This window comes from Agelaius phoeniceus, chromosome 21, assembly GCF_051311805.1.
Source record: "Agelaius phoeniceus isolate bAgePho1 chromosome 21, bAgePho1.hap1, whole genome shotgun sequence".
Taxonomy (NCBI): domain Eukaryota; kingdom Metazoa; phylum Chordata; class Aves; order Passeriformes; family Icteridae; genus Agelaius; species Agelaius phoeniceus.
In genome coordinates, this window is record NC_135285.1 from 5,779,216 (window position 1) to 5,804,102 (window position 24,887).

General features: G+C 60.0%; 3 protein-coding genes and 1 long non-coding RNA gene across 12 annotated transcripts; 2 read left to right on the forward strand and 2 right to left on the reverse strand.

Annotated features, from left to right (window-relative positions):
* Window positions 1-32: 32 nt before the first annotated feature.
* On the forward strand, window positions 33-4,599 carry TOR2A (torsin family 2 member A). 2 transcript variants are annotated; one of them, XM_077189020.1, is made up of 5 exons: window positions 33-234; window positions 498-763; window positions 1,852-2,027; window positions 2,362-2,489; window positions 3,028-4,599. In XM_077189020.1, exons 1-5 carry the CDS (start codon window positions 81-83, stop codon window positions 3,270-3,272), a joined length of 969 nt encoding a protein of 322 aa, XP_077045135.1. In that variant the 5' UTR covers window positions 33-80; the 3' UTR covers window positions 3,273-4,599. The 2 variants fall into 2 exon arrangements, with proteins under 2 accessions (XP_077045135.1, XP_054502260.2); XM_054646285.2 differs by having other exon boundaries at window positions 71-208.
* On the reverse strand, window positions 4,057-5,004 carry LOC129128770 (uncharacterized). The gene is made up of 2 exons (XR_008535340.2): window positions 4,776-5,004; window positions 4,057-4,216 (listed from the first exon to the last, which is right to left on the reverse strand). It is a non-coding gene; the product is annotated as an uncharacterized LOC129128770 (long non-coding RNA).
* A 31-nt stretch (window positions 5,005-5,035) lies between these two features.
* Window positions 5,036-7,544, forward strand: PTRH1 (peptidyl-tRNA hydrolase 1 homolog). 4 transcript variants are annotated; one of them, XM_077189022.1, is made up of 5 exons: window positions 5,036-5,152; window positions 5,609-5,828; window positions 5,971-6,091; window positions 6,691-6,736; window positions 7,139-7,544. In XM_077189022.1, exons 1-5 carry the CDS (start codon window positions 5,138-5,140, stop codon window positions 7,322-7,324), a joined length of 588 nt encoding a protein of 195 aa, XP_077045137.1. In that variant the 5' UTR covers window positions 5,036-5,137; the 3' UTR covers window positions 7,325-7,544. The 4 variants fall into 4 exon arrangements, with proteins under 4 accessions (XP_077045137.1, XP_077045136.1, XP_054502445.2 ...); XM_077189021.1 differs by having other exon boundaries at window positions 5,113-5,203; XM_054646470.2 differs by having other exon boundaries at window positions 5,123-5,203; window positions 5,992-6,091.
* Window positions 7,545-8,707: 1,163 nt separating this feature from the next.
* Window positions 8,708-20,434, reverse strand: CERCAM (cerebral endothelial cell adhesion molecule). Of its 5 annotated transcripts, none has more exons than XM_077189187.1 (14): window positions 20,045-20,434; window positions 15,721-15,833; window positions 13,163-13,273; window positions 12,853-12,970; window positions 12,640-12,774; window positions 12,345-12,549; window positions 12,153-12,272; window positions 11,969-12,045; window positions 11,686-11,792; window positions 11,450-11,582; window positions 11,145-11,272; window positions 10,866-11,069; window positions 9,743-9,979; window positions 8,708-9,093 (listed from the first exon to the last, which is right to left on the reverse strand). In XM_077189187.1, exons 3-13 carry the CDS (start codon window positions 13,234-13,236, stop codon window positions 9,745-9,747), a joined length of 1,536 nt encoding a protein of 511 aa, XP_077045302.1. In that variant the 5' UTR covers window positions 13,237-13,273; window positions 15,721-15,833; window positions 20,045-20,434; the 3' UTR covers window positions 8,708-9,093; window positions 9,743-9,744. The 5 variants fall into 5 exon arrangements, with proteins under 5 accessions (XP_077045302.1, XP_077045301.1, XP_054502377.2 ...); XM_077189186.1 differs by having other exon boundaries at window positions 15,386-15,833; XM_054646402.2 differs by having other exon boundaries at window positions 14,773-15,833.
* Between the last annotated feature and the right edge of the window lie 4,453 nt (window positions 20,435-24,887).

The following is a 24,887-nucleotide window of genomic DNA, read 5'->3' on the forward strand; positions in this document are numbered from 1 at the left end:
ATAGCGGGTCTTCCTGGCCCCGCTTCCGCGCGGGGCACGCTGGGAGTTGTAGTGCGGGCGGTGCGGAAGCCGCGGCCGCCATGGCCCCCGTAGCGGCCCCGGCCGCGGTCCCGGTCCGGGTGCTGCTGGTGCTGCTGGCGGCCGCCGCCCGCCCCGCCGCCGCCTGGGACCTGTGGACGCTGCGCTGCGGCTTCTCGGCGGACTGCGAGTGCGGCTTCGGGCCCGACCTGCGCGGTCAGCGGGAGCGGCCGGGCGGGAGGGGGGTCTGGGGGCAGGGGGACCCTCAGGGGCGGGGGGCGCAGCCGCCGAGGCCGGGAGGCAGCAGGCGAGGGGGTCCCGGGAGCCAGCGAGGATCTCCAGGAGAGCCTGCCCGGGCGTCCCTTGGAGCGGGGTCTCTCGACAGCCGGGGATGAAGGGCCCAGCGGGGCGGCCCCAGGGACGGGACGGGGAGCGATGACAACCCGCGTTCTCCAAGTCCTGGTTTTATTTCGTTTCAGGGCTGGAGTTTGACTTGGCCACGAACCTGGTGGGGCAGCCCCTGGTGAGGCAGCAGGTGATGAAGGGGCTGAGGGAGTTCCTGGAGAACCCGAATCCAGTGAAACCCCTCGTGATGTCCTTCCACGGCTCGACAGGGACAGGCAAAACCTACGTGAGCTCCATGCTCATCCGCTACCTCTTCCAGAGGGGGCTCCAGAGCCCCTATGTTCACCACTTCTCCCCCATAGTGCATTTCCCCCACGCTGAGCAGATAGAGCAGTACAAGGTAGGGGACACTGCTCGGCAGTGCCACTTCACTGGGGGTTTTGGCTGTGTCTGGGTTGATCCTTAGTACATATGCATTCAAGCTGTTTCCTGAAGTGCAGCAGGAATAAAAGCTCTTTGTTTTACCCTCTCAGACAAACATAGCTGAGAGAGTGGCTCCATACACTGGCTGAAGGATGCACTAGTAACTGCAATATACGCAGTTATTACTTTCGTCCTCTCCACAGCAGTCCCTGCCCTGATCGTGTTCTCATTCTTAAATATTTACACAGCTCTTTGAGCACACAGACAAAAGTGCTTGGCTTAGATGAAAGGTACTAAAATTTTCCCATTGCTTTCCAAACAGCCTGATGGCTGTAAAAACCTGCATATCACTAGACTTGTAATCCCCTCCTCACAGAGCACACAGCTCCCTAACAGCAGCTCCAGACTCTCCATGGTGCCATTCTGTCTCTTAGAGCTGAGAAAAGAGAGAAATCAAAATGCCAGATTTTCAGCAGAGTGGGAATTGAGCACACCTGGACCTTTAGTTTCTGGGTGTTTGGAGAAGTGATTTGTTGTGTTGTGTCCTTAGAGGAAACGCTTTTGGAAAAGTAAATCCCTTCCTGGCTGAAGTGCTTCAGTGAGGAGTTTCACATGCCCCCAGGCAATGTGAGTGGTTTTGTGTGGGCTGGGAGGTACCTTCAGCCGTGATAAAGAGCTGTTCTGGGTCAGTGCAGGCACATGTTTCTGCATCAGAACGGGAGCTGGCAAGAAGCTGGGAACTGTAGATACAACAGGGAGCGAGAAGAACGTGAGGAGCTGTAGGAGTCTGAATCTCCAGCTTTAGTGTGCTGCCTCCTCCTTTAAATCTGTATAAAAAGACCTACAATGGTTTAAAAAAAGCTGATAAACACCACTGTGTGGAACCCAGAATAAAGGGGCCTCCCCAGCACTGGGTGTTTCAGCTCCAAGTGTGTGGTGCTGTGCAGGGACATGCTGCTCTCAGCACCTTTGGCTGTGCTTGAGCTCCTGCCTCAGCCTTTACTCTGGGGTGTTTGAGCCTTCCTTGCCCTCTCACTGCCTCACACTCGGTGGGGTTTTTCCTAGGAAAGCCTGAAGCGCTGGATCCAAGGGAACCTGACCAGCTGTGGACGCTCAGCATTTCTCTTTGATGAGATGGACAAGATGCACCCAGGCCTGATTGATGTGATCATCCCGTTCCTGGGGCCCTCGTGGGTTGTGTACGGGACCAACTACCGCAAAGCCATCTTCATCTTCATCAGGTGAGAGAGGCCTCTCCATGGGCCCTTCCAGCTCACTGCTGCCCATTTGGGCAGAGGTCACACCTACCTCAGGGCACACACTTGTTTTGCCTTCCCTTCTCCAAGCCTTGAGCCTCTACAAATGCCAAGAGATGCAGTCTCACTGTGAACAGACAGATCTGGAGAGTGTGAAAAAGCCTCCTCTGCATGTTATTTGGCTGCCTCTACAGGAGTTATTTTGGGCCAGGCAGCTGGGAGCTGCTGGCTTGCACTCTGCAGGCTGGTGGGTGTCAGGTGCCACCTGAGACACCATTTTCCTGGCTGCACAGTGGATAAGGCTCTCATTCTTGTGCAGCAATGCAGGAGGGGAGCAGATCAACAACGTGACATTGGCTCTGTGGCGTGCCCGCAAGGACCGGGAGGAGATCAGCTTGCAGGACCTGGAGCCAGCCATCTCCAAGGCCGTGTTTGAAAACCCTGAGAGTGAGTCCATGGAGCTGAGCTCCTCCTGTAGCCCCACAGCCCAGCACAGGCAGCCAGGCCTGTTCTAGGAAGCCACCCACATCACCTGCTACCTCCCAGGCACTCAGAAAGGGACAAGGGGGTTTTGAGGGATTGGAACTGTGAGCCCCTTGAGGTTTCCTTCCTTCTGAGCCAGCAGAACCTGTTGCCATATTTAGCAAAGTTCTTGGGAGACAAGGTGTGTTTGCAGCTGGGGGCTGGCAGACAGCACAGCACACTTGCCAGAACAGCACTGAGCTATATTGATCCCCACTGCCTGCCTGCATCTGCTTGCATTGCCCTTAGCACAGGGAGCAGAGCTTAAATTCTGACTAGACAAGCTAAATCCCCCCATTTATGGGGGGAGAAAGTCTATTTGGGGGGAGGTGACAGCTGATGGGTTCAAAACCAGCAAGATCTCTCTTCAGAATATTTTGGCTTCACACAAAGCAGCTCTTTGAATTGCAGGGACTGCAGAGCCTCTCTGAAGGTAAAACCTTCTCTCCCTTTCCTTGTGCAGGTGGTTTCTGGAAATCTGGGATCATTAATGAGCACCTCATCGATTTTGTTGTGCCTTTCCTCCCACTGAAGCACCACCACGTGAAGCAGTGTGTTATCAGTGAGCTCACCCAGCAAGGCCTCGAGGTACGCCCGGATGTCGTCCAGGAAGTGGCTGACAGCATCCCCTACTTCCCAGAAGAGGAGAAATTATTCTCATCAACAGGCTGCAAAACAGTGGCCTCTCGCATCAGTTTTTTCTTCTAGTCACTGGCAAGGGCCTCTCTCAGATCCACATGGAGCTAGAAGCAGCCAGGGCTGGTGGGATGTGCAGTGGGTATGGTGTGTCACTCCCCACAGCACAAGTGCTCTCCTGCTGAACTCTCTCCAGCTCCAAGGAGTCCACTGCAGGATGCAGCTGCAGGACCAGGTGCAAATTATGTCATTTAAAGCACTTTACTGATTGACTTTTGGCCAGGTAAAGGTGGATCCACCACCTGAGACATGTGTGATGACATGGGGAAGATGCTGAGAGGGTCTGCAGTGTCAGGAAGGTTCTCATCCTGTCAACAGCACCCCTCCAGAGCTCTCCCCACTTCTGGCAGCTGTTGATACCCAATACGTTAAGATTCTGAGCCCACAGAAGAATATTTCTTCCTTACAGCATTTTAACAGTTTTTTTTAAACCTTTTTAAACATAGCTGTGCCTCAGTTCCTTGGCACAACGTACTGGTGCTGACTCCTGTGAACACCTCAACATGGCAACCAAGGTTTCTTTTCAAGGAAGTTTTAGAGCCACCCACATTCCAGTTTCCTTTCACTGTGAATAGGTGCTTGGTAGCTTCAACACCAAATGAGGGGGGTAATGTGGGAGAGGGGAACACCTGATCTGCCATGAGCCAGGCTCCCCTACCACCCCTTCATCCATGTTTCCCCTGAGGGCCAAAGGATTTCCCTGTAGCAAACCAGGAAAACAACAACAACAAAAGACTTCTTGTTTTACCAGCCTTGAAGAATCTCATCCTACCTCCAGGGGAGCCCACAGTGCTGCTAACGGTTTTGAAAATTAGTTTTATTCACTGATGGTTTCTACAGCAGAGTTGGTGCTCTGAGCTGTGGAGCTTCTTGTACATCCTTGTGCTGGTCAGACCTTGCAGGCTTTGGCTGGGCCAGCAGCCATTCAGCTTCTGGGGAGTGTCACAGTGGGGAACCTGGGGACAAGTTAGAGAAGATTAGTGCTCCAGACTGCCAAGCATGGGACGCACTGCCTGGTTTTTGCCCTGATTTTAATATCCTCTATGCTGTTATGGAATAAGAGGTCAGGGGAACCAGAGTCATTCACTCTCTAGGAACAACGTGCTCAAGGGATGGGTGTAAGGACACTTTGCAAATCTTCCAAAGCTCTGCTTGTTCCCTGTATGGAAATGAGCTGCCAGTGCTTGGGACCATTCCAGCTCCAGGCCCTGAGCTTTGGGGATTTTAGACACCACGCAAAGGCTGCCCAAGAGCTGGCCCAAAGACAGGCAAAAATTCTGCCTCTTGCAGAAATATGAATTTCTAATTTTAAAATAAATCTTATAAGAATGAAACAGTTGAGGTGTTTACATGGATTCCTGACTGCATGTAGTGTGGAAGGACTTGGGAGATTTCCAGTTTCCAGCACAGAGATGTGCTGCTGGGCCTGCTGGGCTGGGGAACTGTCCCGGTGCCCTGGAACAAAGCTGTGCCTTGCTGGCAGAGTGAGTGGAGACTGAACGGGCACAAACACACAAACCGCGAGGCCCCGTCCTGGGCATTCGCTGCTCCTGCGAGTCCCTCGGGGACCCTCTGCAGAGCTCCTCACGGTCTTCTCGGTGGGAGGGGGGGCGGTCCTAGGCCGCGGCGCCCCGTTAACGCGCCTCGCCGTCCCCACCACAACCACCTCCAGCTCCAGCCGGCCCGCAGGGCATTGTCACAGCGGCGGCACCGCCCCCCGGCACCACGACACCGCCCCCGACATCGCGACACCGCCCCGTCGCCCGCTAGAAAGATGGCGGCGCTGCCCGTAACCAAGATGGCGGCGGGAGGGCGAGGTGACGTCAGCAGGGCGTTGAGCGGCGCGGGGCAGTGACGTCACGCGGGCAAGGAGGGCGATGCTGGCGGCGGAGGTGGCGGGGAGCGCGCGAGCGCTCGTGGGGCGGGCGGGACCGCGCGCCATGGTGAGGGCGGGGGGAGCGGGGGCGGGGAGGCCGTGAGGGGAACGGGGCTGTGAGGGGAACGGGGGAATCGGGGCTGTGAGGGGAGCACATGGAGATGGACTGTGAGGGGAACGGGGCTGTGAGGAGAACAGGGTGGATCAGGACTGTGAGCCGAGCAGACGGAGCGGGGCTGTGAGGGCAGTGCCGGGGTGATCAGGTCATGGGCGAGCACCGGCACGATCAAGGCTGTGAGGGAGGCATCGAGGGAAGACGGACTGAAAAGAATGCTGTGGGGATCCAGGCTGTGAGGACCCAGCCAGCTGCGGGGAGCATGGAGGGAGCAGGTCCGAGCCTTGCTGGAGGGGATCAGGCCGTGCAGGGGCCTCATGGTGGCCCGTCAGAGCCCTGTTGACAGCTGTCATACAGGTGGCCGGCCTGGGCAACTACGGGCTGCGAGGCACACGGCACAGCGTGGGCATGGAGGTGCTGGACCGGCTGGCCCGGCAGCTGGCAGTGGCCGAGGGGTGGCGAGTGGACAAGCGGTGCTGCGCTGATGTGGCCCTGGCCACAGCCCACGGCCTGGAGCTGGTGCTGCTCAAGCCACGGAGGTTCATGAACCTCAATGGGCTCAGCGTTGCCAGTGCTGGTGAGCAACTGGGTCAGCCCCAAAGCCTCTAGTGGCACCAGCCCCCTGTGACAGCCCTGCTGTCTCCCTGCCCTCCACGGCTCACTACAGCCCCACTCTGCAGAGGCAGGGCCTGGTGAGTCTGTCTCCCCTTATTTCTTAGGTTGTATTTCTGTTTCCAAAGCTGAGATCTACAGCCTTGGCCCTGGAGACATTTACCTGGTTCATGACGACCTGGACAAGGCCCTGGGCAAGGTGGCCATCAAGCTGGGAGGCAGTGCAAGGTATGGGGTAGCCCCAGCTCCCTGACTGTGTGAGCTGGTTTGAGGCTTTAACATGCCCATACAGGTTCATGGGCTGTTCTTGGCCCCATCCCACCAGCCTTGTAATGTTTCAGCTCTTGCCTGGGCTCGATCTATTGCAGAGGCAACAGCTGGCTGTTTGGGCAGCCTCCCAGTTCCTGCCCTGGCAGGGAGGGCAGGGAGCCTCCTGGAAGCGGCTATGGGCTGGATTCAGCCCACTGACAGCACCACATGAGTTTTTTATAGCACTCTGCCTCCACTGTGCCTGCCCAGCACCAGACATTTAACCTAGGAAAGCTTCCACTGCGGGATGGGGCAGGTACGGTGCTGGGCCCTGTGCTCAGTCACCCATGCATCAGCTGTGGCAAGAGCTGACACACAGAGAACGTGCTGTCCCAGCCTTGCTTCCCTAAATCCCCCAGCCAACTGCTGTGAGCCCCCAGGGCTGGATGTTCCTGCAGAACCAGGACATGGGAACTGCGGCCCTTGGCTGGGACCACATTCCTGCAGCAGGAGACCCAGGGCTATATGAGGGGCTGTCCCTTACAGACTAAGTGTGGGTTTTCTCTTTCTCTCTCAAGGGGACACAACGGGGTCCAATCCTGCATCAGTGCTCTGCAGTCCAATGTGAGTGCATGTCAGGGATCAATCCTGTGCCCCCCTCAATGCATGGCTCGTTCCCCCACTCCCATTTTTCTGATTCCTCTTAGACAAACCCCTGCTCCCTTCCCCCCCTTTTCTCCTTCCCCGTCATCCTGGAGGGCTGTTGTCTGTTTGGCCGCCATGGAGGACATGGAAACAATTAGCTTGAGTGCCTCTGCCAGGCCTGGCAGGAGCCTGGGATCTCGGCACAGCCCAGCTAAAGCCTCTTCCAAAATTATGTTTCTTGGAGCAAACACTCAAAACCACCTGGAAAACATGAGGAGCTGTTCCCTTGCTGCCCAGCCCCACTCTCAGCACTGTCCCCTTGCCCAGCTCTGTCTGAACACTTGAGGGGAAGCTCCCCCAGCTCTCTCCCTTCCTCCCCAGGAGATGACCCGGCTCAGGATCGGCATCGGGCGGCCAGAGGGTGACGTGACAGTGCCCAGCTATGTCCTGTCTCCGTTCAGTGCTGGGGAGCGGGAGAAGCTGGAGCAGATCCTGGCCGAGGCAGTGACCTGCCTGCTGCAGCACATCCAGAGCCGAGCACCTACAGAGCCAGGGGACAGGGGCTGACACAAACCCCCCGGGACCCTTGTGGCTGATGGACAGGGTGCTGCAGGCACTCCGGAGTGACCGTGGTGCGGAGCAGAGCTGGCCCAGCCTGGCTGGGAGCTGGGACAGCCTCCTTCCATGCCCACACCAATCCAGGCAGCTCATGTCCCACTTGAATCCCTGCAGAGGCTCCATGCCTCAGTTTGGCACAGAAATTAAATAAACCCTCACCCTGACTCTGCCCTGCTCCTGCCTCTCTTCCATGCGCCGCTTGCCAGGCTTGGGCTGTCCTTGGCACTGCAGCTCAAATCTGTGTTCCCATCCCTGTTCGACCAGCACAGTCGGGAGGGAGGCTTCTAGTGAGAAATGGGGAGCAATAGGAGCTACCTCTGTAGAGTCCAAAGGCACTTCAGCTTTGCTGAGAAACTGGCAAGCACAGAGAGCCTGGAATCCCATAGCGTGCTGCTCTGAGCTGCAGCAAGTTTCAGAGCTGGCCTCACAGTGTTCTTGAGTTCAGTGGTTTTGGCTGAAACTGTGGAGTTTCCAACAGCTGCAGGAGTGCTGGCTTCCCACAGACCCGTTGTAGGTCTCGTGGAGAGCACAGACTGAGGCAGTGTGTCCTCACCACTGCTGTGTCCCAGAGTCCTGGGTGTGCCAGCATGGCCTGCCCAGCTCTGTATCCCAGGAACACTGAGACACCCAGCAAAGGCAGCTCCTCTCCTGCATCCCAGCAGGCACTGGAACACGCACTGGGACACTTGCTGGCTGACGTATACCACAGTGTTTCTGTCGCTTCCATCCTCTGCTCCAGCTGGCACCAGACATTCATCTGCTCCATCCCCAGCTCCTGAGCTCCTCCTGGAGCACTGAGGCTGCCTGGGCCAGGGGAAAAGCTGGGAAGCAAAAATGTGCCCAACCTGTCACCCCTTCCTCACCCATGTCTGTACTGGCTGGGACCCTGCACTTGCAGAACAGGCACTTGGTCTTCTCCTCCCTGTTCTCCAGGAGATCCACTCAGCTCTTCAGGTCCTGTGTGATCTGGAGCTGGTTGTTTTCCTTCCAAAGGTCCCTGCTGTAGCTGTTCAACCTGCCCCAAATTAGGCTTTCCTGAATCCCTTGTAGTCTCAGACATCTCTCTGGGTGTCTGCTATCAAGGCAGACCTGCTGCTCCATCACCTCCACTCCCAGTGTAGAGCTGAGCTCCATGAAGATGCCACCCACCTTTTCCACCCAGACCCCAAGGGTGAGCTTCAGTCTTCCTCCCCACCACCTCTCTCCTTCCCTCTCTCCCTTACAAATTTCATTCCCAAAGTTCCCAGCTGGGAGAACTGCCAGACCCTCGCCCCTGCAGCACCGAGGTGACCCCTGGGAACTTGGGGCAATGCCAGCACCCAGCACACCAGCTCAAACAGTCTGCTTTAATCCTCCCTGGGCTTCCACCCAGGCATGGCACGAGGGACAAGCCCAGTCAGTGGCAGGAGGCCACCACGTGTGCCAGCCCAAAGTCCACTCCCCAAAGTCCAGGCTGGTGGGAGACGACAGAGTTGGCATTGATTGGGACTGTCCTGGAGATGTGTCCTCAGCAGAGATGGAGCACAGCGCTCCTCTGGTCTCTCCACTTGGCAGGGAAAGGCTTTCCTGGGGCAAATCCTGCCTTGGGTGGATTCATCATATGCAGATCCAAAGAACCCTGTGGGGCTCTGTCCAGGGCAGCTGCATCTCCTGAGAGGGAGTGGGCAGTAAAAGGTCCTTGCCCACGGTGCTCCCAGCTGGATCACAATCCCTCATCCCTAGGAGGCACGGACACAGACATTAGTGGTCACGGCAGGAGCAGCCCCAGCGTGTTCACGCCTGCAGCCGAGGCAGTGGGAGGGCTGTGTTCCAGCCTCCCCCGGTCTGGCAGCTCCCAGGGCAGTTCTGCTGCCAGGACAAGCAACCTCAGGCAGGGAAAGTCTGACCCAGCATTAACTGTGTCTGTGCTGCCCTGGGGTTGAGCCAGTGTGGGTCGCCTGCCTGCCTGCATGGCCACAGCCACAAGGAGACCCACTTCTGAGGGGAGCAAGCAGTGCTGGGCTGAAATGTTCCCCTGGGAGATGCCCCAGCTCTTTCCACACTTTTGCAGCAGGAAAAGGAGCGTTCTCCCTTCCTCATCTGAGGGGCTGGGGAGCAGCATGGACTCAGGGAGATGGGAGGGCCCTGTCCCCATATCCCCTCCAGCCCAGTGCAGCCCTACATGGGACATGTGTGTCCCCACCCCTTTCCCCACCTGGAAGAGACAGTCTGGTCTCTGTTTCCCAATGCTTTGAGTCTGACAGGGAGAGCTGCTGCCCCATGACAAAAACAAACTAGACACGTGGGACACATCTGAACATGGTACGTGCAGGAAGACACTCCCCAGCTGCTCTGTCCCCTGTGCCTGGGTCTCAGAGCCTTGCTCACCATCAGAGCTCGTCACGGGCCGTGGAGCGGAGGTGGCCAGCGCTGCCCCGTGAGTCCCTCAGTGTCTTTTGTGAGCCAACCCAGTCGGTCTTCTTGGCATCGTCATCCCAGATGGTGGAGGTCTCAGTGTCACTCAGCCAGTTGCTGTCCCCAGCATAGTGAGTGGGATAAACCAGGAGGGGGTGAGCTGAAAACACCAGCAAGTCCCGTGGGGAGAAGTGCCGCTTGTAATCCTCACTGGGGAAAGTGGAGCAGACCCAAGAGAAAAAACTGGCTTACAGAGGAGCACACAGAGGAGAAAAAGCACTGGGAAGATCAAATCAACCACCCGGGGAAGGCTCCATGCAGGGCAGGGGCTGGGGAGGGATGTGGGGTAGCAGGCATGGAGCCGAGGAAGCTGGGCAGGGACTGTGGAGGGATTACAGAGAGGACAGGACCTGTGGCTCCCCACCAGCTGGGGCCGGCTCTTGGCACAGAGTGGGTCTCTGGCACAGCATCCAGCTGGCCCTGAGACAGAGCTGTCTGGTGCTGTTATGCCTGCAAGCAGGGGGCTTCCAGCTGCTGCTGGTGCATGTCCAGAGCCCTAATCTGTCCCTCCATCCACCTCCAGCCTGCCTTTTACATGCCTGATCTGTGTGTTTGTCCATCCTGCTCACTGGGTTGCCCAATCCCTTCTCTCCCAGGACACCCACCCCCTAAATTGCCTCCCCCTCCCCAGACAAAGCCTTACTGCTGACCCCCATCCCAGAGAGGTGCATGAAGTTGCTCCAAATTGGGGCTGAGACCCCCAAGCAGGGGCAGGGGACCACACAGCCCCCCAGCACGAGGGTACAGGGGGCTGCTCCCCACCCCTTCCCATGGGGCCAAGACCCTGTGCAGGGCCTACACCAAGCCCAGCTCCGTTCCCATTCCCCCACCCCATGCTGGCAGAGGGCCATTTTCCAGCGGCCAGAGGCCAGGCAGCGGCGAGCTGAGAATGAGCTCATGCTACAGATGTTTTCCTCCAGTGTGAGTAACGCCTGCAAGGGGGGGAACTGGGTGAGGTGGTGACGGCAGAGAAGAAACACATTGTCCCACACTGGCATGGCCAGGCCAGCACCCTCCTGCACAATCTGCTCCTTACTTGGGGTGCTTGTCATACATGATGGGCAGATACTCGTCCACGGGCAGCATTTTGGAGAGGGGTTTGGTGGCCAGCAGCTTCTGTGCCCCGTGGTGGGAGATGGCGTAGGCCAGTGTCCAGTACGAGTATCCGGCCACCACCAGGTTCCGCACGCCTTCCACAGGTGCCTCATCCTCATCGTTCACCTGTTTCCTCCCCAGGTAGCTGTGGGGTGGCCAGGGAACCATGAGAGCCAGCCTTGGGGACCCCACCCCACATCCCCCTAGCCCCAGCACCTACATGAGGTCCCAGTCCTGCTGTGCCTGCTCCAGCTCGTCCATCAGCCGCTGCAGACGTGCTGGGAAGGCAGCCTCGAAGCGCACGTCATCCTCGAACACCACCGACCTCTCCAAGCCCCGGGACACAATCTGGGAGAGGGGACAGAGGTGCCAGCCCATCCCAGTACCACTCCGGGCCATACTGGGGCCACTGACCCTGCAGGACACCCCTTCTTCCCCAGGTCCTCCAGACATCTGTGATGCTCACAGGGTCCCTGCCCACTGCTGGTGGCCCTTAGGGAGCCTGTGGCCGCTGTGGCCCCATACCTCCTTCCAGATATTGTAGTGGCTGAGGAAGCAGCCGACCTCGCCCTTGGTGAGCGTGCGGCCAGAGAAGGGATCGTAGTACCCAGGTAGCAAGTCCACACCCAGCACCTTGATGTCACTGCTGTTGAGGGTGCTGCAAGGCAAGGGGCTGCATCAGCAAGGTGTCCCACCAGACACTCCCCATCCCCTCCCCAGGGTGACACAGGGGACTGGCTGAGTGGTTCCCCCACGGTCACCTGCCATCCACAGCATCCACCACCCGTGGAATGATCTCCAGCTCCTGCAGGGATGCCAGCATTCGCTGCCGTCGGTCTGGCCTCCGCACCAGGTTGATTAGGAAGATCTGGAGAGGAAGAGGAGAGCCCCAACAATGGGGTGTGTTGTCATGGGGGACACAGAGGCTGCCTGGCTATTGCAGGATGGGGACAGGGGCTCGGGCTTTGCCATGGATGGATGCAATCAGAGAGATGGATGCAACCAGGGGACAGGGGAACACAAGCAGCTCCACTGAGCACTTACTTCATCAAAGCCCATTTTTGTGAGTGGCCTGGGCAGGAGAGAAATGTGCCTGGAGCGCTGCATGGGGGGACCGTCCACTGTGGAGAGAGGAGACACTCTTCAGTGGAGCCCAGATTCCCCTGGCTGGGAGCTGGGGCTGACAGCCCTGTCAGGACCTGGAGGCTTCCAGGCCATGGGCACTCACCCATGGCCTCCAGCGTGAGATGCACAAAGTTGGCATGATCATCCTCCAGCGTCTGGTGGGCCTTCACAGGAACATTGATGTAACCAAAGTGATGCTGGTTGCACACATGGACCTCCACACCTGCCAGATGAGACAGGTGAGCAGCACAACCCCCCCAGCCCCTGCACCCCCCGAAACCTCCATCACCCTCACCAGCCTCCTGGCAGGAGTAGGCAAAGACAATGATGTCATCGAAGGCCCAGGTGTAGTTGGGGTGGGGCGGGTAGAAAGCCAAGTGCGAGGTCTCCTCCTTGCGCAGGTCGATCAGGAAGGTGGCGTAGACCATGGGCACACGGAAACAGCCCCGGCGCTGCCGGTTCTTGGTGGGGAAGTAGTCGGCTGTCCGGCGATAGAAGCCCTGCGGTATCACAGCCCCACAGTGCCTCCATGGCAGAGAGCTCCTCCACCACGGGGCTGTCTCAATCTCCAGGGCTTTCTGGGGACCTACCTGGGGTGTGATGCCACACCAGAAGTTGGAGTAGAAGGTCTGTGAGTCCAGCATGGGGGCCACCACTGACTTGTTCTGCGCCATGAGAAACTTGAGGGTCTGGTTGTTGGTCAGGATGCTGTCAGTGTCCATGAACTGCAGAGACAGCACAGGTTCTGGAGACATGGAGAAACCCACCTCAGCCCCCACCCCACCAGTGCCCCAATCCCTTACCAGGATGTAGTCTGCCTGCTGCTCCCGGGCATAGATGAGAGCTTCCTGCTTCAACTTCATCACGTTTTCATAGCGTTTGTCACTCCAGTGCTTGGGACCAAGCTCATCAGGGTAGGAGCTGGGGAGGGGGAGGCAGGGGTTAACCTCACTCGCTGGGAATGCACAAACTCGGTGCAGGCTGTTCAAGCTGGCAGGCTGAGTCAGCCCCACTCTGCTGAGCTCCTCCTGGTCGCTGGCCAGGAAGAGTTGATGCTGCTCCAGGAGCCCCTCAGCTCACACCTGCCCCCACCCAGCACTCACCCAGCCTCACCTGGGCTCCTCTTGCACCTTCAAAGCCACCGAGTGATAGTCCTTCCCCACCGCCCCCAGCCACTCCTGCAGCATTGCTGTCGTGTTGTCAGAGTTGTGGTCTGTTGCACACCTGGGATAAGGGAACATCAGCCTCTGGGGGTCCTCCTCAAGGAACAACCAGCACCTCACCCTGCACTAGAAATGTTCACGGGGCCAAAAGACTGAGCCAGTGACAGACTTGCTTGGGAACATAACGTGTAATTTGAAGGAACAAGGGCTGCACAGGCAGGAGGGGGAATGCCAACTGAAAATTTCTTCCTGAGTGTCACCACCAGCCAGGCTGTTCCACGGCTCCCACCCTGCAGTCCAGTGGCAGCCCTGGACATGCTCTCCTCACCCCAGCCTTGTGACTGCTCACCATGAGCACTGCAGCACAGCCGCTTTGTCCCCCTGTCCCTGCACCCCACAGTACCCTCATGCATCCCACTGTTCCAGCAGTGAGAGGAAAAGCAAAAAATCCCCTTTCCTGAACATTCCCTTTGCCGGGCACCATCACCATTCCCAGCTGTCCCACCCGTCCCCAGAACAATGTTCACAGGGAGCCCAGCACAGACAGAGCTGAGCCCACCTTCCACTGGGCCAAACCCCAAGTTCCCACACTCCTTGGCACCCTCGACCTGTCAAAGAGCCCCGGGACATCCCCCAGGCACTGGCGTCATTTGACAGATTGAGGGGAGAAGGCAGGATCTGTATCCCCCCAGCTCCACGGGCTGCTCTTGAAACACCCTGCAGGATCCTTGTGCCGGGGGTTCCCGGAGGGTGCAGCAGGTAAAGGTGAGGACCCTCCTTCCCCTTCCCCTGCCGGCAGCTGATCCCCGCCCCAGCCCCGCCAGGATCCCCCGCCAGCCCCCGCAAAAGCAGCTGCAGAAAAGTTTCCGACAAGTTCAGGCGACAGACGGCAGTGGCGCAGCGAGGAGACGGGAGACTCCTCTTCCAGCCAACCCCCGGCACGGTAAAAGGGGCTTGGGGGTGTCTTTGGGAAAGGGGGCCCGAGGCTGAGCCCTGCGGGGAGGGGGAAGGCAGCGCCTGTCCCTGGAGATGCAGAATCCCCTCGTGTCCAGGGGTCCCCGCTCTCATCAGCCCCACAGCTCCCTCAGGGGAAGGGTGAGGGTCCTGCCCCTGCACCGCGGGGCTGCCCGAGCCCCTCCCGCTGCCCTGCTGGGTCCCACACACGGGGCAGAGCCACCCCTCACATTGTGGGGCTGGGGACGCTGCCACCAGCGGGGTCCCTGTTCCCCGCGAAGGTCCCTGTCCCCTAAAGATCCCCATTCCTTCCAGTCTGTTCTGCCCACCCAAGAGCCCCCAGTTCCTCCACTCTCCCTAGTTTCACCCCCGCATTTTCCTCCGGGTCCCTGCTATCCTCGGCTCTCCATTCCCCTCAGTCTCCCTTAATCCCCGGACCCACCTTCCCCCCACTATCCCCGTTCCCCGGGGCTCCCCGCTATCCCCGCGGTCCCTGTGACTGCAGCATCCCGGCTCCCCCCGAGATGCCCATTCCCCCACAGCCCTCTCCTCCCTCAGGATCCGTGCTACTCTCTGCCCGCTCCCCCCGGGGTCCCGCTGCCTCACCACAGGGCGATGCTGCCCGCGGGATAGTCCAAGCGCTCCAGGGCTCCCAGGCAGTGCGGCAGCGAGTGCTGCGCGTTCCGGGCCAGGAGGGCGAGCACCAGGCGCGGTGGGGCTGCCCCGGTGCCGGTCCCGGTGCCGGTGCCGGTGGCCAGCAGCAGGAGGAGGGCGCAGAGCGGCCCCGCGGCGCCCATGGCGGAGGCGGCGGGCGGGGAAGGGGCGGGCTGGGACCCGCCGTGCTCAGCGCACCCCCCGCCCCCGGCCCCGGCCCGGCCCCGCCGCCGCAGCAAGCCCCGGGGGCCGGTTTGGGTCGGGCTTCCTTAAATAGAATCGATACTGGTGCGGAGCCCATGGCTGGGGGCGAGACACCCCGGAACCCCCTCCCGAGGATGCTCCAGGGCATCCCCATGGCCACGGGCGGGTCCCCACGGTGCCTGCACGGCGTGGGTGGGTGAGCAATGGGATGGGAGGGGGGGTTATGGTTTGGGGCAATATGGCCAAGGGTTGCCGGGGGCAGCATCGCCAGGGGGCTCATGGACAAGGGGATCATGGCCAGAGAGGTTTGTGGCTGAGGGGGGCTTGCATGGTGAGTGGGGCTCATGGCTGCCGTCCTCACCAGGGCAGCCCAGCCCTCTGAGCCGTGTCCCCCCACGCTGTCCCCATGGCTGGCCATTCGCAGGCCCACAGGCGTGTCTGCGACGTGTCCGAGCCGCGGGCAGGGGCAGGCCCGGGGCCTGTGGGATGTCTGACCAATCCTTCTGGATTTCCACCAATCCATAAATGCAGCTGTCAGTCAGCTCCCGGCGCAGCGCAGGCCTGGGGGTGCTCACGCCCTGCAGGGCGGGCAGTGACTCCGCGCTCCCCCCAGCAATGCCGGGCACCTCTCACTGCGGTGGCACCGAGCCCTGCGGAGGGACGGGGGGATGCCACACGAGGCCGAACTGTGCCCACCCGTGCCAGGGTCAGGGGTGCCCCGGGCAGCTGCTGTCGCGGGCTCCGTGTCCCCCCGGCGGGGCTCTGTCAGGGTGCAGCAGAGGGATTGGGAAGTGAACAATCCAGAACACCTGAAAGAATCAACAGAGAGGGCGGAGGACTCACAGGACCCGGCAGCGACTGCAAGGAGAGAAAAATGCTGTTTACAGCCCCGGCTCGGACAAGTATTTCGGGAAGGGCTCGGCGCCAGCGCAGCCGGGAATTCCCAGCCATGGAGGAGCTGCGGGAATGGGCAGGCTCCTGAGAGCCCAGCAGAGCCGGACCCACCCGTGTCCGTGTCGGGACTCCACCCCGTGAGGCTGAGCGAGGGGCAGCCCCTCTGCCCGGAGCCCTCGAGGGGATGCGGGCGGAGCAAGGGCCGCAGAGCAGCGGGAATGCCCCGGAGCCCGCGGCCCCCCCGTCCCTCGGGGACACCCCCGCCGGCACCGCCCCCGCACCGCGGCCCCGGCTCGGCCGCTGCTGCCACCTCCCGGCGCCGCCGCCCCGGCTCTCGGTGGGGAGCCCGGGCTCTGCCCGAACGGCATCTGATCCCCACAACCCCCTCTCCCTGCCTTTCTTCATCCCTGCTTTCCATCATCCCCATATCCCTGATCCCCACACCCTTCCAGCCCTTCACCCCTCCGTTCTTTCATCCCTGCATCCCTTTTCTTCTTCATCTCTTCATGTCTCCATCCCTGCATCCCTTCCCTTCTTCATCCTGATATCCTCACATCCCTCCATCCCTGCATTGTCCCTCAGGGTCACAGCTGGACCTGCCCAGGCACCCCACACAGTTCAGCCACCCAAGCACAGCCGTGGCCCCACTGCCCTGGTACAGCCCTCACAACACTCCCGAGCCGTGGGTTCCAGAGCAGAGAACAGAGGGGGGCACTGCCCTTCCCACAGCCCCATCACCCCCAAAGCAGGCAGAGAAAGGGGGGCTGCCCTGTGACACAGGGAAACTGAGGCACGAGCCAGTGAAATGTGCTGCACACACACAGGCTGGGAGTGGGAGAGGGACAGAGCACCCTGTGCCTGTCCTCCCAAGCTCAGCTGGGGTCAGAATTATCCCTGCATTTGCAATCTGCCTTCCCCTCACATCCTGGCTGCTGCCGGGCTCACAACGGACCCTCAGAGCCCAGTGACGGCCAAGTGGCACCTTATGAGCAGTTTGGGGCATACAATGGAAAACCAGCCCTGGGTGAGCTCGAGGAGAAGGGGGACATGGAGATACCTGTCAGGGCTCCTGCTGTGTGCCCCTCAGGGTGTCACAGGGCTGTGACAGCTCCTGTGCCCCAGGAGCGGGACTGGAAGGCAGCTGGCAGGTCCCCACAGGGCCCAGGGTGTCCCCAGGGGGCTCAGGACATCCTCACAGCTCCATGCACTCATGGTGATACCTGCAGTACAGAGCCAGCACTGGGCCTGCAAGCATCCTGCCTGGAAAAACACCTTCATCCCCAAGGCTGCAGGCAGGAGCAGCACTGCACAAAGTTTACAGGAGTATGTTTTCTTTTTTTTACAGGAAAAAGTTGCTCTTGGACCCAGGGATGAGGATTTTGGTTACCTCCCACCTCTCTCCGCCCCTTCCTTGAAATTTTCTAGGATTTTCAGCAAAGTCTTTGAAAAGCTCCAGTTTCCTCAAATGTCCTATTTTTCTGCTTTAAAAGGCTCAACCTTGATTGCAAAAGGCAAATATATAAAGATATGTGTGTGTATATATATATCTATAAATGCAGATATTCTGTGTGTGGGTTCATGGCCAAGGCCACTACAAGTCCCTTGGTCAATAAAACATTTTTTATTAATCTTTTTTCACAAGAAAAAACATCCTGGGGACCCAACTAGCTGCCCAAAGTCCACGGTACTCCCAAGAGTCCCCATTCCCAGGCTGTGACATTGCCCAAATGATGCTCTCCCCTCCAGACATGCCTTCTCCAGACCTCCCCTGACTTACCCAACCTCAAAACATCAGCTGTTTCCTGCTGGGGAAACTGAGGCACAGAGCCCTCCCCCCTGCTTCTCAGCCTCCCAGTGCCTGTCCAGGGGGAACTGTGGAACCAAGGGAGTGCCTGTGAATCCACCATACCCTCTGCTCTGCAAGCCCCTCATCCTGCACCACTCCAGCTGTTCCAGATGTTTTCCCCACCTCCCAGCTGTTGGGTAGCTCAGGAGGCCAGCACTCCCCTCTCAGCTGGGTTTTCCTTCCAGGTCTCTGCTAAACCCATCACATCCATGGGCTCTGCTCCACTTTCCTCCTCCCAGGCTGCTTCTGCAGTGAGCAAAACCCACAGATCTTCCCACACAGAAAAATGCAGGGGAATTTACGCCATCTTGGGGGGATTTGGGCCATCCTGGGAGGGATTTTGGCCACCCGGGGGGATTTTGGCCCACCCAAGAGATGATGTGCCAGAGGAGCTGGGGGGTGATGGGAGCAGCATTCTCATTCTGGCTGTGGGGAAAGGGAGATTTGTGCCACTCTAAATGGGGCAGTGAGACTCTGCCAGCGTCCCCCAAACCCCAACCCCCTGGCAGACCCACTGGGGTCTTCCTGGTGGAATTTCCTGTGAAATCCTGGGAGTGTGAAGGCTTCCTGGGGATCCTCCTTCATGTTCTGCTGGGAGCAGGAATCCGTGCTCTGCTCCACCTGCAAGGCACTGCCTCCCTTGGAACCGCATGGAAGCCCTGCAGTGGCCCTGTCCTGACCCTCCTGGGTGGCACAGCTGGCTCAGCCTCAGAACGGTCCCTTTTCTCCCCAGTCTGCACCACCTTCTGGCACCAGGGCCAGCAGTGCCCTGGCTCTGGCTGTCAAAGGGCACCCCAGGCACCTGTCAGTGGGCAGAGAGACACCTCCCACTGCAAGGGGAAACTGAGGCAGGAAACCAACGCTAGGCTGTCCACCGGCACGGAGAGGCTGCACACCCTGAGGGATAACAGGGAGCTGCCCTGTGTCCCCCCAGTGCCACAGCTCAGAGGGACAGTGACAGAGGGGTACCCCAAGGACCAGGTCCCCCCTGCAAGGCGCTGACCGCTGCACTCCCGTCCCCTCCGTCCCTCCCTCCTCTCACCCCGGTGGGGCTGACGGTCGGTCCCGTCCCAACCCGGGGCAGCTGTGACCGAAAACAAAGCTGTCCCCTTCGGCACAATACCCTTCTGTCCCCCCCCAGCTGCTGACCGCTGGGGTGGGCAGCGGCCGGGCTGGAGGCGTCGAGGGGCCGTGCCAGGCCCCCGCTGGCAGGGGACAATGTTGGCAGTGATGGAGAGTAGGTACTTCAAAAGGTTTTGTTTTCGGGTTGACCCGCCGAGCCGGCGTGACCCCGCAGCCCCCCACCCAGCCCTGCTCCTCCGTCCCAATAGAAACCGGCCACATTCCTGACCTCGAGAGGGGGGGGGGAAGTTTCAAACCTCCCCGGGAAGGAGACAATGGGGGTGTCAGGGCAGTGATTTAGGAGGGGGGGCTCTTTCCATCACAAAGGCGAGACAAAGGCGCTCGACGCTGGGAAAGGGGCTTCGGCGGCGGCTCAGGAGAGGGGCCGTGGTATTGTGCCTGGCCAGCCGGCCTCGGCAGCAGGGCTGCCACGGCCTACCGGGTCCCTCTGTGTCCCATTGGATCCCACCGGGTCCCACCGGGTGCCAGCAGGTGCCACTGGGTCCTATTTGCTCCCACCTGCCTCTCCAGTCTGTACCGCAGCCTTCCCGCGGCCACCCTGGAGAGCGCAGCCCGGTGGCTTCGTGGATGTCACCGTGCCCCGTGCTGGGAGGGACAGTCCCCATCCCCACGTGGGATGGCTGGGGCTCCCCCTGCTCCCCACAGTTCCCCATTCCAGCGGGGCTGGCCAGGGACCAGCCCATGCTTTAGGCACCCCAAATTCAGGGCTCAGCTGGGGCCAGGCCCCCACGGGCAGTTGTCCCTGACCCAGAGCCCTGAGCTCCCCTCGCCGCCAGCCCTGCCGGGTGCCCAGGGTTCCATTCTCCTCTGCAGTGGCCATTCCGGTTCCGAGGGCCGGCCAGGGATCAGCAGCTCCTCTGTGAGGAGCTCAAAGGGGCTTTGTGCACCCCGGGGCTGCCGGCACCCAGCACCGCCGGCCGCCGCCGGCACGGGCACTGCCCGGTGCCCACCCTGCCCGGTGCCCACCCTGCCCGCACCTCGCAGCCTGCGCCCCCCACAAACCCCCCAGTTTGCAACTGCCCCCTGTCCCACCCTCCTCCTCCATCCCCGTGGGTCTCAGCCCCTAAACCGTGGCATAACCGCCCCACAAAATCACAACAAAAACAAAACAGGAAACTGTTTAAGTAGGCGACTTACGGTGTCTTCTGCTGCCGAGCTGAGACCAAGTGTCCAGCGTGTCCCAGTGACGACGGGATCGGAGCCTGCACGGAGAGGGGAGGTTTTTTACAGAAGAAATGTTTTTCTCCCGGTGCTGGACGGCTGATGCGAAGGAAAAGCTGGAAACAAGTTCATTGGTTTTGCTCTCGCTCCCTGTCCTTGCCCTAATTTTTTTTCCTGGCAGCTGGTGGGAGGAAGGGAGCTGGCAAGGTGATGCTTTTTGGGGAAGTGGGGAACTGCTGCTGAAAGAGGCATTGACCGCACCGGGAGCCTGGGAAAGCCGGGAGGGCGGGAGCGATGCCCGAGCAGCTCAGGGCTGTGCCCGGGCTGGGACCATCGTGCCGAGGCTCTGGTCCTGCTGAGGCTCACGGCCAAGCAGCGCCCGGCGGCAGGTGGAGGGGCGCCGGCGGGCTACACCAGAAAGCCAATGACATCAATGACATCATGTTGTGGGTTTGTTTTTTTTTTTTTCCAGGATGAAATTTGCAGACAACTTCCCCGACCGCCCGCGAGCGCTGGGGCTCCGCGGCGAGGAGCAGGACAGGTCTGCCCAGGACACACTGGCGCCCATCGAGGGAGAGCAGGGCTTGGCCAGGGCTTTATTTTTTTCCCCCCTTTTGGCTTAGAAGAGCTACATTTTTATTTCTTAACTCGCTGGTGCCGTGCAAGGGGCTCTCCCCAGCACACGGAGAGCGGGACCGGCTGAGCAGAGCAGCCCCGGCACAGCCGGCGCCAGCGCCCCGCCGGGGACCCCCCATCCCCACGGCGGGGCAGGATCCATCCCCGGCCGCACAACCTGGGATGGCTCCTTTCGCCTCTTCTCTCTTAATTTTGTTTAGAAACTTGTCAGGTTGGTAGATAAAGGAGGTGGAAAGATCAATCCCGGCTTTTCATCAGTGTGGGAAAAAGTATTTCACTAATCCATATTTATTGGTGTAAGGAACCGGGGGGGGAAGGAGGGCAAGAGACCCTAATGGTCAGAGCAAAGGACAGAAGGGACAGTTTAAGGCTGCCCTTTTCCGAGAGGTCACATGTCACCAAAATCTTTCGGTTGTCTCGGGATTGGTTACATTCTGTTCTCTTTTTTTCTATTGAGGTTGCCAAGCAACTGGCTAAGACCAGCCAAGATATTTTCTTTATTACAAGTGGAGCAGAAAGCAGCAAGGAGGAGAGAGATAAAAAAAAAAAGAAGAAAAAAAAAAAACCCTAAAAAAAAAAACGGGGGAGAGAAGAGAAGTTTAGACAATTAACATTTATAGGATCACATAACTTCATTAACTCGGCTGAGATTTGGGAAAGAGACTTAAAAATAAAAAAAAAAAAAGGGTGGTGGGAAGCATTAGGAATTAAAACAAGTTAAAAGGTCCGGGGCTAAAACAATGCCAGAACACCCGGAGCAGCAGCGACAGGGGCTTCCCTCAGATGGTTCCTCTTTCCCAAAGAGTGGCCAGTCCCAGGCAATGGCTGCAACCCAGCTCAGGGGCCTTCAGCTGCTGCTGCTCTTTTTTCTTTTTATTAAATGCTGGCTTTCTTTTGGTTTTCACACTCGTAGGAAGTGGGTTTATTGCTACTAGCGCTGGCAGGGCTGTGCTGGGACGCAGAGGAGCCTTTCCGAGGGAGGTGCATGGCTGTGGCAGGAGCTGGGCATGCCCCTGGCCCTGGCCCATGGGCTGTGAGGATGTGGCTGTTCCCAAGCCCTGGGACACCTTCATGCCTCTTCAGGGTGCGCAAAACCTCCCAGGGAGAGAATGAGACTCTGTGGGAAGCAATGTCCAGCCCTAGATCCCTGCCCTGTTGGTCCCCGCTCAGGGTTTGGGCCTGACAGTCTCTGACACTGACCCTGGGCTCCAGGGGTGAGGCCTAAGGCAGGGAACACTGCTGAGGGTTGGGGACAGAGACTGGGGCCACCCTGCAGCTCCGTGGGGCTGGGCTGCCCCCAGCATCCCTGGGGCTGCGGGAGTTTCTGTCCCAGCACTCAGCAATCCCTCTCCCCGCCTGCCCAGTCCCGGTGTGAGGACACGAGGGAAGGCGAGGACAAGCGGGGATCTCCACGGTGAACACTTCCAGGCTCCCGTCCGGCCCTGCCCAGGGACCCCTGTGACACCCAGGGTGGTGGCAGGCAGCCGTGGAGAAGGCGCCGGCCACCTCCAGGCTCTTCCCTTTGGCTGCGGGGACCTCGGGCAGGTTGGGGCTGGGGGGTCCCCGGGCGGAGAGAGGCAGGCGATGTCCCCGCTGCTCCTCCGGCCGGAGCCCGCAGCTGCCGGCCTGGCACCTCGGTAATATTCATTAGGGGAAAACAATGAGCATTATTTATCCCCAGCACTTTCCCTGCCGCTGGGGGGCCGAGTTGGGGTGCAGGTGACCCCATACCCCAGGGGGTACCCGGGCAGTGTCACTCCCGCGGCAGCAGAACGGAGGGGGTCTCCAAGGGGGGCCGAGTGGGTGGGAGGGGACCCCAGACCCAGCTCTGCCCGGCGGCTCGGGGGGGATCCCCACAACCCCGAGTGGGGCCAAGCGCGGCCGTCCCCGGGGCTGGGCACGGAGCCCCCGGGGCAGAGCGCACCCCGCGCCCCGGGCCCGGCGGTGCGGCGGCTGCGGGCCGGGCCGGAGCCGGGCTTTGGGAGCTGTGTCTTTAAGAGATGGCTGGCTCCAGGTTGCAGCTGCTGTTTCTGTGCTATAGAGACAGTGGAGATTCATTACTCCTAAAACACAATGGGCATTTATCACCCCGTGGTGTTATTCAAATCCAGTACCAATTGAAGGTCATCCCCATTCTTTTCTCGCCGGCTCTGCAACACATTTATTGTTGTGCCGTTCAACTAAAAGCCCTGCCCGGCCCCGGCGCAGCCCGCAGAGCCCCGGTGTGCGCATCCCTCCCGGGCGGATTTGGGACCCTCCCGGGTGGATACGGCGTGGAGGAAGCGGGCAGAGCCGCGGCAGCTCGGCCGGGCTCGGGGCCGGCAGCAGGTGCCGCGGGAGCCCCGCCGCTGTGCCCCGCCGAGCCGCGGGGGCCGCCCGCTCCGCCCCCGCGGGACGCACTTTCCGCGCCCCGTGGAAACTCGGAGCCCCGTGGGCCGCCGGGGCCGAGGGCGGCTCGGGCAGCCGGGGGTCCGCCGCTCGCCCGCAGCCCCCCGCCTTCTCTCGGGGCGACCTGCCCGGCCCCGCCGCGGAGCGGCCACGGCCACCGGCACCGGCATCGGCGGGGGAAGCGCCGGCAGCGGGCCGGGATTTTCCCTGGCTGGAGAGGGGGGATTTGGTCCCAACTTCGTGGGCGCCGGTCGGTGAGGAGGGGCTGGGGAAGAAGCCTGAATTTTTCATCCTTTTTCTTTATTTTTATTATTATTATTATTAATATTTCCCCTCCAGCGGTCATTTATAAATTTCGGAGATTTGTTCAAAGTGCACGAATTTTGAGGGCGATCCGCTTGGAATTGGTGGATTCTCCAAGGCAGGAGCGGCGCGGCTGCAGCGCGGGGCCGGAGTCTGTGCCCGCAGCATCACCCCCGCGGAGCCCCGCGGCTGCCGGAGGCACCGAGCCCCGCCGCGGCCGCCAGCCTCGAGCCCCCGCTCCACCGGGGCTGCTCCGGCAGGGAAGGATCGTCGGTTTTCGTTTTCTATTTTTTTTTTCTTGTTCTTTTTTTTTTCTTTCTTTCTTTTTATTTTTTTAATTTTTTAATATTTTTTTCTTCTTTCTTTTTCTTTTCTTTCTTTCTTTTTTTTTTTTTTTTAAATAGGGCTGCTTTTAATTTTTTTTTAATTTTTTTTTTTTTTAGGGGTAAGAAATAAGTAGATAAAATTAAACTCCTCGCGGTGCCATTAAATGGAACCCGGGATGCGAAACGCCGCGGCTGCGCTCGAAACTTGTCGGGGCTGGAGCAGCGGCTCGGCGGGGCCGGGAAGCGGGAGCGGGGGGCGGCGGGAGCCGGCTCAGGGCCCGTGTCCTTCTTTTCCAGGCTCCAGCCGGATTCCCCCTGGAAGATCCCGCGAGCTCAGGGATGGGAATCTCCGCTCCTGATTGTCCAAACGCAATTCTTGTGCGATGGAGCCGTACGAACCAAGAATTGTGTCTGGACATCTGTAGCAGAGGTTTCACCTCCTCCGGCGGGGCTCCAGGACGGTTTTCGGGGCACAGGACAGAGGACGGACCTTCCCCGGGCCCGGGGCACGGCAGGTAACCGCTCCCGGGGCCAGGATTTCAGGCAAACTAAGGAAACAGCGGCGGCGGCTCCGCTCTGCTCGGCGCGGCCGAGGGTGCTCGGTGTTACTGCGTCAAACCCCGGCCGGATCATCCCCGGGACGGACAGCCCCGACCGGGCAGGCAGGGACGGAGGGGCCGAGCCTCGGGCACCGGCGCTTGGCCGGGGGCGGTGGGGCCGCAGACCGGCGCGGCGGGCGGGCACTTCGGCCCTGCGGCTCCATCCCGCTTTATCCTTCTTATCTTTATTTATTTTTCTATTTTAACATTGCGGCTTCATTTCATTTAACGTACTTGGCGTGCGCCCCGTGTCCCTGCACCGGGACGCTCTCCCGGTCCTCCTGCCGCAGCCCCGGCTGGCCCCGGGCACACGGAGGCCGCTCCGGGTCTCCGTTGGGCCCAGAATCGGCCCCGCCGCTGGCTCGGGCACCGGGCGGGTTTGGCCGAGAGCGGTTCCGGGCTGCGGGCACGGCCCTCGCCGCCGCGGCGGGGCTCGGGAAGCCCCTCGGAACGGAGCAGCCCCCGCGGAACGGCGGCCGGAGGAAGGCTCCTTCTAACAGAGAGGCTTTATGAATCCACCAGCCAAACGGCTCGGCCGGGGCTGCCAAGGAAACCCAGGAGGAGGAG